Below are 13,179 nucleotides of genomic sequence, written 5' to 3' on the forward strand. Positions count from 1 at the left end.
ATCACTCATAAAACCATGTGCAAAAGATACTGTAAAGTGTATGTTGGATCAGGAGTCTTGTCAAAAAGTTGAGGCTATGCCGCTATCAAATTATACTGTCACACGTCGTATTCACGATTATGCTGCTGATATCAAGAAGGATCTTATTGTTCGGCTGCATTTATGTGATGCATATGCATTACAATTAGACGAGTCCACTGACGTTGTAGGTCTTGCAGTTCTGCTTGTATTTGTCCGTTATGATTTTAATAGTTCTACTGAAGAAGACTTACTTTTACGTGAATTTTTGCAAACCAATACGACTGGTGAGAATATATTCAATTGTATCGATAACTTTATGAAAACACATTAAATAAGCTGGGAAAAATGTGTTGATGTGTGCAGTGATGGTGCCAAAGCAATGGTAGGAACAGTGGTTATTGCTGAAACATGAAAAAAAAAATGTAGCACCAAACTGCTCCAGCAGTCATTGCATTCTCCACAGACATGCTCTGGTAGTTAAGAATATTTCTCCCTCTCTTAAAAATGTATTGGATGAAGCAGTACAGATTATTAATTATATAAAAACTTGACCATTACAATCAAGACTGTTCAAAGTTATGTGTGAAGATATGGGGAGTCAACACACAGCCCTGCTTCTACATACAGAAGTCAGGTGGCTATCACGAGGCAAAGTGCTGGTTAGATTATTTGAGTTGAATAATGAGCTCTCCGCATATTTGATGGATCACAAATTCCAACTGTCTGATCATTTAACAAACTTTTTGTGGTTATCGAGAGCTGCATATTTTGCAGTCATCTTTAGAAAACTAAATCTGTCACTGCAAGGAAAGACTGTAAATATTTTTAATGCAAAAGATCAAATGTTGTCATTGTCATGGAAGCTACAGTTTTGGATCTTGTCTGTAGGACAAAATAGTTTGGATTGTTTACCAACCCCAAATGATTTCCTTGAAGAAAATGAATGCAAACTTGATGAAGATATTCTCAGTGACATTGCAGATCATCTTCTCGATTTATACATGAACATCATTAAGTATTTTCCAACCATAAATGACAACAATAACTGGATTTGAAATCCATTAAGTTAACAGAAAAGCCAGTCAGTTTTTCTACACAAGATTATGAAAACCTAATCGAAATCCCTTCAGATGGCTAATTAATACAAACATTTAAAGAAGTTTCTCTGATTACATTTTGGGGTGACTTATGTCAAAAATCAAGAATATTCATCTTTATCAAGATGTACAATTCATTACCCTTCACCTGCACATACTTGTGCCAAGCTGGGTTCTCGAACTATGCAGCAACAAAAATGAAATACAGAAGTCGACTGAATGCTGCAGCAGATATGCGAATCCAACTTTCTAGTATTAAACCAAATATAAAAAGAATTTGCCAAGAAAAGAAGAAAAACCCCTCTTTGCATTGAAAACTGTCAATATAATTCATATTATTTTTAGCTTTATTTTTTGTACACATTTAATGTGATTTTTGTTTTAAAATATGCTGAATTAAAATGACCATATTAAGCATCTTATTACTATTAATTGTGGTGTAATTTGCTCGTCAAACTTTTCCCCTGGCTGTAGGGGTTCCTTTAAATTTTTCCAAGTTTAAAAGTGTTCCGTGGTCAAATAAAATTGGGAAACACTGCTCTATGCCAATATCTAAATCGTTGAAGATACTGAACAGAACCGGTCCCAAAATAGACCCCTCAGGAACCCCACTTGTTATGCCCTTCCAGAAGGATTGTGAACCATTAATAACTAATCTCTGAGAATAGTTATCCAGCCAGTTATGCATCCACCTTACAGTAGCCCCATCTAAGTTGCATTTCCCTAGTTTATTGATAAGATCATGCGAGACAGTATCAAATGCCTTACTAAAGTCTAGGTATCCCATGTCCACCGCTTCTCCCTTATCCACAAGGCTCATTGTCCTATCAAAGAAAGCTATCAGACTGGTTTGACATTTATTCTTTACAAATCCATGCTGGCTGTTACCTATCACCTTATTATCTTCCAGGTGTTTGCAGATGAATTCCTTAATTACTTGTTCCATTATCTTTCCTGGCACAGAAGTTAAACTGACTGGTCTATAGTTTTCTGGATTGTTCTCATTTCCCTTTTTAGAGATGGGCACTATATTTGCCCTTTTCCTGTCTTCTGGAATCTCTCCTGTCTTCCATGATTTTTCAAAGATGATAGCTAATGGCTCAGATACCTCCTCTATCAGCTCGTTGATTATTCTAGGATACATTTTATCCTGTCCTTGTGACTTGCAGACTTTTAGCTGTTTTCTACAACTATATCATGTGATTTTTCTAGTTTAAGTATGTGCACACCTTCAAGGCTTCATTACAGCAAAAGTTTTTAACCAGATCAATTATCTGGTATTTCTGTTATGTCCCAATACAAATCTTCAGTTTAGTAACCGAGACTGATCTACTGCCCAGCAAGTTACCAATTGCATGTTCTGCACTCTACTTTAATGCAAAAGAGGCAGAAGGCAAGTAAGGAAGCTGGAAACAGGATTTATTTAAAAAAGCAGCTTCATCGGGTAAGTATAGATTCAGCCCAATTTCCAACACCTTCTATGTCTACAATGATAACTGATGTTAATAATTATGATCCTGAGGCACTGCAAGACACTGAAGTACCTTCTGAATCAAAGAAGATTAAATTATGCTCAGTATAGTTTTACTGTTAAGTGTATTTATAGTGATCTGGCTGTACACCATGGGCTGCCCACAGAGATATGTAGCATAGGGATGTAAGCGACTAGTCACTTCTCCCCCAGCCCTTACCCTTTTCTGCCTCTAGCAGCCTGGCTCCTACTACATTTGAACTGCAGAGGTGCAGCAGGGGTAGTGAGTGCCCCCCATCGACTAGTTGATGGAAATTCCATCGAATACTCAAATAGCTGATTATTCATATTTTAACATCCTTACGGTAGCATCAAAAGATAACCTACAATATAGAAAACTTTACCTGTATACACCTAAAAGTTCTTCAAGAAGCCAACCATTGTGCAGTTTGTTTCAAAACCACATCACACAGACGTGGGAAAGATCCTTCGGTGAGACACTCTCTTGGGTATGTCTACACTGCGTGCTAGTTCGAATCACAGCTGATTCAAACCAGGAAGTGCGCGCTGGGACACGTTAGTTTGGACTAAAGCCCTTAGTCTGAACTAACGTTACTCCTCATTTTTTGAGGAGTAATGTTAGTTCGGATTAAGAGCTTTAGTCCAAACTAACGCGTCTCTGGTTCGAATCAGCTGCGATTTGAACTAGCGCGCCGGCGAGATCATGTTAATGAAGCGCGGGATATTTAAATCCCCGCTTAATTAACTACTTCGGTTGTCTCCATTTGCATCCCTAGTCCGAACTAGGGATGCAGTGTAGACGTACCCCTTCTCTTTCTCTGTGCCATTCCCAGAAGTGGATGGCTGGTGACACCGCCATGTCTCTGCATGCTCCTTGTGGGCTCAAGTAGTACGCTGAGACCTTCTGCCTCCTCCACCAAAGCATCACCCCACAGCACCCACTGGCCAGTTTCAGGACAATGGGAGTTGTAAGGATGGTGCTGGGTGGGCAGGAGCAGCATGCGGAGACCCGCTGCTGCCCCCGTCCATAACGGGCATACAAAGACATGGCAACAGCATCTGGCCACTTCCAAGAGAGCCATGGGGCTGTGGTAGGCACCCTGTCTGAGCACCCAATTGCACCCCGTGCTGAACAGAAATGCTGGACATATTTTGCTCAGCAAACTAAACATACTTATGGGCCCTGTAATAAACAAACCTAAAGCAAAAACCTACCAGTTGCAAAGCAGGTATAATTAGAGTTTTTACCAGTTTGAGAGGTACAGGCTTTTCTTACTGTTCCCTATTCTATAGATCAGAAACGAAAGAAGCTTTTAAATGTAGCCACCACAGGCAAAAAAAATTGGCCAGTGTTTAAATATACTATAAGACTAACAATGATTTAGAAAAAGTTCCATTCACTAAGATAGAAAATTACATACTGTTGAGATTACAGCCTAAACTAACATTGTGCAGTTTTTATTTTCAAGTCCTTACTTTTTCATATAAACTAAAATATACAGTATTCTTGAGAACACTGTGGTGTGATTTGTTAGTATTTTCTTTTTGCATAAGTTGTATGCACACATTCATAAAGTATCTTTGATAAAAAGAGGCTTAAGCCTTAAATTATTTACCTGGGACCAGGTGCCCAATCATCATCGAAGTGTGAACGCAACTTCAAAGTTTCTTCCTTCATGGGTTGATATGTCCTGTAATAGGACAAATCCAAGTCTCAAAAGTGCAGTATAAGTTACACCATGCCTGCTTACTGACATTTAATTCACAGGGGAAAGGCCTATCCCACCTAGCGGGACTTGTTTCCACTCTTTGAAAGTCAGTGTATTTTCTCTGGGATTCCTAGATATACATGAAAAATAGCTTTCCTACTGCTAGGAGTAACAGAGAATATCTTGAGCTCACTATCAGGAAAAAAAAAGCCAGATGAAATTCAGGTATGTAATCGGCTACACGCTAACATCCCTAGAGGAGGGGTGGCTCTGTGCCCGTGGAAGGGGTGGGGCCTCGAGCTGTCAGTCATTTGCAATGCTCAAACCACGGCAGGCCCTCCCTCCTCCAGCCCTCAGAGAGCCACATGGCGCTCCAGCAGCAATTCAAAGAGGCCTGTGGGTGATGGCCAGAAGCACTGCACCCTTGACTATCTAGGCCCCAGGTAATTGCCGTTTTTGCCTCCCTTACCGGTGGGCATGCAGTCCCCCCATCCAGTAATCACTGGCCTTGAATAACAAAATTATCTCTGAAAAGCGACGTGTTATTTAACTGTCTGTTTTATGGTACCATTGCAAATATGCATGTGGTCACAAATGTAAGAATCTACAGGCAGCCCCCAACTAGCGACGCGATCGGTTCCTGGGTGTCATAACTCAAACCCGAATTTACGATAGGTGCCGTCTGTAAGTTGGGGGTTTTCAGCCCCTTCTGCACTTACAAAGATGGTTGTAAATGTGGGGGGTCGCAACTCGGGCCGTTGCAAGGCGGGGGTTTCCTATAGTTTCTGCATGTCTGAGAAATTTTATACAACTGTTTTATACTGCAAAAGGACTAATTCTCCACTGCTTTCCGAGGAGGAGGAATAAGCCTTGCAACCAAAGATTCAAAGAATTCTACAATTGTGTCAGGTAGGCAAGCATTTATGCCTCAGTTTACCCACCTACCAGATGGGATTAAAGAAACAAATTACATGGCTTACAGAAAAAGTCCGCGATTCTGGGAAAAGAGCCTAAAGGACCTCCCATGGCTAGAACCAGTCTGGAGCAAGTGTGGCAACCTCCCAGTGCACAAAGCTACAGGGGTGCAAACATGCTCACATGCCTTGGGCACTAACATGCTTAGTTACAGCTCTGGAAACTATTTCAAATCCTCTGTTCTAACCACAAATCCATGTACCCTTATTTATCTACTATCTTCCAGTATGCTGGGGGGAAAAAAAATCATGTACTAGCTCACACACTTGAATTTGTCACATACCTGTTTTGCATGTTACACATAAACTGTTCATCTTCTCCAAGTTTATGAGACCTATCCAAGCAGCAATATCGACTGATGCAGTTTCCACAGCAGAACTGTGGGCAGGATTTTTCAGAATACACACGGCCATCAGAATCTGTGTATGCCCTACAATATTCACCGAAAGCTGAAAATAAGGAAATAACCAATAGTCAGACATTGAAAATTCAAACATGTTTCGATTAATCGAACTTAGCTGTCAGCTCATCAAGTGTGATATCAGAATATAATAAATACTATTTCAGTTGTGTCTAAATTCATGATTTCCAACACAGCTAAGGTGAGTTCTCAGCCTTCAGTCTTTCCATTTATAATATGCTGTCTCCAATCAAGATTGCTTGGAGAGAGCTACCTTTTCTCCCATGCATGTAAAGTAAAGTTTAGACATTCCTTTTGGTTTTATTTTGATCACAATAGCTGCTAACAGACAGAGCAATGATTTTCGGATACAGAGACAGCAGTGCGGTGTGGCAGCAACCCCTGTCAGGAGGAGGGAGACCTAAGCTCCTGGACCCACCACGAGCCAGAACTGAGCTGAACTGAGCTGCCTGCCCGGCTCCTAATACACTTTAAATGCAGACACACAGTGGGGGTAGCGAGCTAGGAGTGAGCCAGCCTGCTAAAAAATTAACTGAGGAGGGAGAGCAGAAATGCATATTGTCTAGAGCATTAACCTATAAGCTTTTGCTTATCGGTTAATTGGTTAATCAACTACACTATTACATCCCTATGCCAAACAGGACTGAAACCTCACATAAATCCATCTTAATCTGTGTAACATTTTTACACCGAGAAAGCTCGTTAGCTCTCTGTCAATTATCAATTAAATAAATATTAAGTTAAAATTAGTTTATGTCCCAAACAAGAGGTTTCAACATGGTCTTTATTTATGGCAGGAGTGGGGAAACCTTTTTTTTTTTGGATCAGGAGGCCACACAAAAGGGAGAGGCACAAAATGCAAAAACCACACCCAACACTCACTGATGTGGCCACCCAACGGAAATTTTTCACTCCCCTGGCACTCCTGGTAGAGAACAGGGAGGACAAAGGTTCAGAGCTTCCCAAAGGGCAAATTAACTCTTCTGGGTTCCTCGGGGTTAATAGATATTGAGAGCCCCCACTAGGCTCTGGGGTTGGGCCAAAAGCGTGGGTCCAGCATGTGGGAGGGAGCAGCCAGAGAGTGAGATAGGGATGAAGGGGTTTGGGTGGGATGTAGAGTCCTGGAGCAGAAAGGAGTGACAGTCTAGCCCCACATCCTTCTTGAAATGTGGTGCCCAGAAGTGGACACAATACTCCAAGTGAGACCTAATCAGCACTAAGGATATTAAAATGCAGTTATCTGACTAGTCCACGGAATTTCCATTGACTAGTCAATAGGCACTTCCACATTCCTCCTTTGGAATGTACAAGAGCCCCTGTTGGAGCTCTTGTACATTCCAAAGGAGGAATGCGGAACTCCACATACATCCCGGGGCCAGCAGGAAGTCCTGCTGACTCCAGGCTGCACGTGGGTGCCTACTTTGAAATGCACAAAAGCCCCCACTGGGGACTCTTGTGCATTTCAAAGCCATGGAGCCTGGGGTCAGTGGGAGAGTCCCCAGCTGATCCTGGGTTCTGGGGAAATGCCACAGGGAGCCCGAGATCAGCTGAGGAGCTCCCAGCTGATCCCGGGCTCCACAGCTGCCCCTTGTATTTTATAAAATAGAGGCAGCAAAAGGGGAGGGGTGATATCAACTAGTCAAAAGACTAGTCTTTCACATCCTCAATCAGCACAGAGTTGAGCAGAAAGAATGACTTCTCATGTCTTGCTCACAACATTCCTATTAATGCAACCCAGAATCAGGTTTGTTTTTTTTGCAACAGTGTCACACTGACTCATGTATAACTTGTGGTCCACTATGACCCCTACATCCCTTTCAGCAGTACTCCTTCCTAGACACTCACTTCCCATTGTGTATGTATGAAATTGATTTTTCCTTCCTAAGTGGAGCACTTTGCATTTGTCCTTATTAAACTTTTTCCTATTTTCTTCAGATCATTTCTCTAGCTTGTGCAGATCATTTTGAATTTTGACCTTATCCTCCAAAGCATTTGCAACCTCTCCAGCTTGGTATCATCTGCAAACTTAATAATCATACTCTCTATGCCAGGGATGGGGAACCTCAGGCCCAGGTGCTGGATGTAGCCCTAGGATTTCCTGGGTCTGGCCTCTGAGACTAAGGGCTTCCCCCAGCAATGGAGAACCTGTGCTGGTGCTCCAGCTTCCCCAACACTTCCCTGTAGGGTTGGAGCACTAACCTGCCCCCCCCCCCCCAAGGTTCTGGTGTGTGAGGGGAATGTGAGGAGTGTCTTTCTGCTTCTCACTCAGGGGCCACATTAGTAAGGATTTGGTGGGTTTGGTGGGGGTTTTTTTGTTTTAAATTATTCTCACTTGTGTGTGGTCCCCAGCCCAAAAAAGGTTCCCCGCCTATGCTCTATGCCATCATCTAAATCACTGATAAAGATATCGAACAGAACCGGTCTCAAAACAGACCCCTGCAGAACGCCAATTGTGTCATGTCCTTCCAGCAGGATTGTGAATTGTTAATAACTGATCTCTGAGAATGGTTCTCCAGGCACTTATTCACCCACCTTATAGTAACCCCATCTTCGTTGTACTTCCCTAGTATAAGGGCAATAGAGGTGTGGGGTCCAGACATGAGGAGGATCGGGGGCGCTTACCTGGCTCCACGACCCCTGCTGCTCTCAGGCACCATCTCATGCTGTGGGGAAAGTCTCCAGGAAAGAAGTTTCCTCGATGCCATTCCCCAGCCAGAGCGAGAGGGAACAGTAATGTGCAGACCTGTTCGCTCCCCTTGCAAGCTGGATGCGGCCTGCAAAGCTCATGGCTTCCCTCCACTGCAGTGGGAAGTTGGCACTGGAGCACCAGCACAGGCTCCCAGCTGTGGGGGGCGGCAGGGGAATGAGCCTGGAGCTGCAGCCTGCCCACAAGGAGGTTCATAGACTGCAGTGTGAGAACCATTGCCTTGTACCCAATAGCTCCTTTTTAGTGCAAAAAAACTTGATGTGCTAAACACACCCACCCTAATATAGTACAGTTTTGCTGGATGGGCAGAGGGAATCCTATCTAATGTTAATATCTAGCCTGTCCCAAACATGTCAGGACACACATTCGGTGAGAAGAGATGCCAGGGTCAGTGTTCTGAAGAATGAGATCAGGAAAAGATGTTCCGGACAATTTCTGAGAAGTCCTCTAATCCCCCTTCGCAGCCAGTATGAGGCAGAAGAGTTTTGGTTGGGACTCGCCTAGCTGGGAGTGACTCGGCTCTCCGGGGCCCTGGGGGTCTGATGCAAAGGGCCCCTCCCCGGGACCGGGCGGCGCAGTCCCCCTGCCGAGTACAGACCGGTACTGCCCCTTCCCCTTGCGGTGGTGCCGTTTCAAAGGGGGGGGTCCCAAGGTGGTGCCTGAGGCTCTCCCCCCTCCCCAAGCGCCTGAGGGAGCGGCCCGGCCCGGCCCTCACCCCCGGCACCTACCGCCCGCCAGCAGCAGCAGGACGCCGAGCGCCGGGAGGCTCCAGCCGCGGGAGGGAACCATCCTCCTGGCGGGGCAGCCGCTGCTCGCTCGCTCGCGCCCGTTCTCCAGCCAGGCGGCCCGGAGCCCGCCCGCAGTCCCGGCCGCAGACTCCCCCTGCGGGGCTGGAGGAGGGAGAGTCACCGCGGCAGCTCAGCGCCCCCTTCCCCGCCCCTTGTGACGGCGCCTCCCGCCCGCAGCCCCCGCGAGCCATGGCGGGGCGGGGCGGGCTGACGTGGGCCCGGTGCCCAGACTCTGACCGGGGCGCGCGAGGGGCTGCGGGAGGGCGGGAAGGAGCGAGCTCCTAGCGCGCGCTCAACCGCTGTTTTCTAAAGTGCCCGTTTAAAAAATAAGGCCCCCCCCCCCAGTACCTGCACTTTTCAGCCCCCATGTTTTCTACCATTACAACACATTGGTTTACACAACTGAACGGTCACTGGGCGGGCAACGACATTTTTGGGTGTAAAAAGTGCAAAAATAATAAAAGGCTGTAAAATAACAACACACACATGCAGTCCCCAGGCTTCTCTGCCCACTGGCACCACTGGTGGAGAAACGCTGGCCCTGCTGGTGCCAGGCCCCCAGGGCAAGGACTGGGCAGGAACTGGCTCTTCCCAGCCAGAGAGCCAATGGCTCCACCTACTGAGGTCCTGTTGGGGCATGTTTCTTTTTAGTTTGCCTGCAACATTTTTAGTTTCCCCCTTTGTAGGCATATCCGTCAGCTCTAGGGTGGATGTATCACATAGGGACATTGGTATAGAAATCAAATTAACCTCGGTCAGTCCTTCACACACTAGTTGTAGACTAAGGCTGTGTCTACACTGCAGCGCTATTTCGCGATACTGGAGTTATTCCACGTCTTAGAGCAAGCTTGTTATATCAAAATAGAATTGCCTTACTATTCTGACGTCCCTGTAAACTTCATTGCACAAGGGTTAAGGGATGTTTTGGAATAGCCCTTTATTTCCATATTTCAAAATAGCACAAATCACATAGCTTATTTCTAGGTAAGGGAGCTGTGCAGACACACCCTAAATTCACAGAGTTGCTACCAGATTGAGCAGTGGGTGTAAAGCTGAGCCCAAAATGGATCTAGTCTTGTAAAACAGAGATTTTTGCCCCCTTGTGGAATTTAGCAGCTGTTACTTTGCACCAAGGCTGAGTTTACTTTAACCGGACTAGTTTGCATTTGAGATTCACCCTTAGATTTTTGACTATATGACAATTTGCAAAATGAGTTCTTTATTGCGAGGGGTTGTTAATGATGGATTCATGCTTGTGAGAGTCTCAGGTATTATATAGGAACCTTATTTAAGATTTTAGATCATTCACAGAATCATAGAATCATAGAACTGGAAGAGACCTCAGAAGGTCATCAAGTCCAGTCCCCTGCTCTAGACAGGACCAGTTCCAACTAAATCAACCCGGCCTGGGCTTTGTCAAGCCGAGACTTAAACACCTCTAGGGATGGAGACTCCACTACTTCCCTAGGTAACCCATTCCAGTGCTTCACCACCCTCCTAGTGAAACAGTTTTTCCTAATATCCAACCTGGACCTCTCCCACCACAACTTGAGACCATTGCTCCTTGTTCTGCCATCTGTCACTACTGAGAACAGCCTCTCTCCATCCTCTTTGGAACCTCCCTTCAGGAAGTTGAAGGCTGCTATCAAATCCCCCCTCACTCTTCGTTTCTGCAGACTAAACAGACCCAAGTCCCTCAGCCTCTCCTCATAAGTCATATGCTCCAGTCCCCTAATCATTTTGGTTGCCCTCCGCTGGACCCTCTCCAATGCGTCCACATCCTTTTTGTAGTGGGGGGCCCAGAACTGGACACAATACTCCAGATGCGGCCTCACCAAAGCCGAATAAAGGGGAATGATGACATCTCTGGATCTGCTGGCAATGCTCCTCTTAATGCAACCTAATATGCCATTAGCCTTCTTGGCTACAAGGGCACACTGTTGACTCATATCTAGCTTCTCATCCACTGTAACCCCCAGGTCCTTTTCTGCAGAACTATTACTTAACCGGTTGGTCCCCAGCTTGTAACTATGCTTGGGATTCTTCCGTCCCAAGTGCAGGACTCTACACTTGTCCTTGTTGAACCTCATCAGATTTCTTGTGGCCCAATCCTCCAATTTGTCTAAGTCATTCTGGACCCTATCTCTGCCCTTAAGGGTATCTACCTCTCCCCCCAGCTTAGTGTCATCCGCAAACTTGCTGAGGGTGCAATCCATCCCCTTGTCCAGATCATTAATAAAGATATTGAACAAAACCGGTCCTAGAACCGAACCTTGGGGCACTCCGCTAGAAACTGACCGCCATCCTGACATCGAGCCATTGATCACTACCCGCTGGGCCCAGCCTTCTAGCCATCTTTCTATCCATGTTACCATCCATTTATCCAATCCACAATCCCTTAACTTGCTGGCAAGAATATTGTGGGAGACCGTATCAAAAGCCTTGCTAAAGTCAAGGTATATAACATCCACTGACTTCCCAATGTCCACCGAGCCAGTTACTTCATCATAGAAGCTAATCAGATTGGTCAGGCACGACTTGCCCTTTGTGAATCCATGCTGACTATTCCTAATCACTTTCCTCTCATCCAAGTGCCTCAATATGGATTCCTTAAGGATCCCTTCCATGATTTTTCCAGGAACCAAGGTAAGACTGACCAGCCTATAGTTCCCTGGATCATCCTTCTTCCCTTTTTTGAAGATGGGCACTACATTTGCCTTTTTCCAGTCATCCGGGATTTCTCCTGATCTCCACGACTTTTCAAAGATAATAGCCAACGGCTCCACAATGACATTTGCCAGCTCCCTCAGTATCCTCGGATGCACTAAGTCCGGACCCATGGATTTGTGTATGTTTAGCTTTTCTAAATAGTTCCTAACCTGTTCTTTACCCACCGCGGGCTGTCCATCTTCATCCCATCTTGCGTCACTTAGCGCAGAAGTCCAGGAGCCGACCTTGTCCGTGAATACAGAGGCAAAGAAAGCATTGAGTACTTCAGCTTTCCCCACATCATCTGTCACTAGGTTACCTACTTCATCCAGTAGGGACCGCACACCCTCTCTGATCACCTTCTTGTTAACATCCTGTAGAAACCTTTCTTGTTATCCTTCACATCCTTAGCCAGTCACAATTCCATTTGCGCTTTCGCCTTCCTGATAACCCCCTGCCATTCTCGAGCTATACCTTTAAACTCCTCCCTGGTCATTTGTCCAAGTTTCCACTCTTTGTAAGCTTCCTTTTTGTGCTTAAGTTCACCAAGGATTTCCCCTGTAAGCCAGTCCGGTCTCCTACCATGTTTGCCTCTCGCATCGGGAATTCAGATAATTATTTGACCCACTAGCCTCACAGAAGTTTGTTTCAAAAGGATTTTTAATTTAACTTTCTTTTGGCAAGTGTAAATCATGAATTGCAGTGCTGCAACTTGTACCTGAGATACCAGCCATGAAAACCAAGAGAAACAGACTAGGAACAAGACAGACTTCCTTGTCTATTGAGAGAAATGAAGAAAACAAAGCTGGCCACCAAAAACACTCTGTAAAATTAACTAAACCTCCCAGCTTCTGCATGATGTATATAATTATGAACTACTTTGATGGGGGAAATTGACATAGAAAGCTAAAGTGAGTAGATCAGGACCAAAGGTGTAGTCATTGTCAGCACCAATGTGAAGGAGTTTCTGGCTTGTTATTTTTTGCATTCATTCTAGACCTGTGATGTCCAATGCACTAGCCACATGTGGCTATTTGGCAGGTTGAATGTGGCTAGTTGGCTACTGTTTCAGAACTGGTTGGAGACCAGTTCTGGACACTAGAGAGCTTTCTAGGGCAAGTACATGCCAAAGGTAACCGATTTTTATTCATTCAAATCCATGCAAGAAAGGAGTTTCATTTTGAAAAATATTGAATCAAAACTGTCATGTGTAAATGTGTTCTTTAAATAGAAGTTAACTAATCTTGTTTCAAGGTGAAG

The 13,179-nt window shown here is 44.9% G+C and overlaps 1 protein-coding gene across 1 annotated transcript in view; it reads right to left on the bottom strand.

Moving 5' to 3' along the window:
* SHISA5 (shisa family member 5) overlaps nt 1-9,386 on the bottom strand; it is a 62,059-nt gene extending 52,673 nt beyond the window's left edge. The window contains exons 1-3 of the mRNA XM_075939348.1: nt 9,151-9,386; nt 5,578-5,743; nt 4,227-4,301 (exon numbers count right to left, since the gene is read on the bottom strand). Of these exons, the coding sequence (XP_075795463.1) occupies nt 4,227-4,301; nt 5,578-5,743; nt 9,151-9,211 (302 nt within the window). The 5' untranslated portion in view covers nt 9,212-9,386. The remainder of the gene's footprint in view (nt 1-4,226; nt 4,302-5,577; nt 5,744-9,150) is intronic.
* Between the last annotated feature and the right edge of the window lie 3,793 nt (nt 9,387-13,179).

The sequence above is a fragment of the Pelodiscus sinensis genome, chromosome 11 (genome assembly GCF_049634645.1).
Source record: "Pelodiscus sinensis isolate JC-2024 chromosome 11, ASM4963464v1, whole genome shotgun sequence".
Lineage (NCBI taxonomy): Eukaryota > Metazoa > Chordata > Testudines > Trionychidae > Pelodiscus > Pelodiscus sinensis.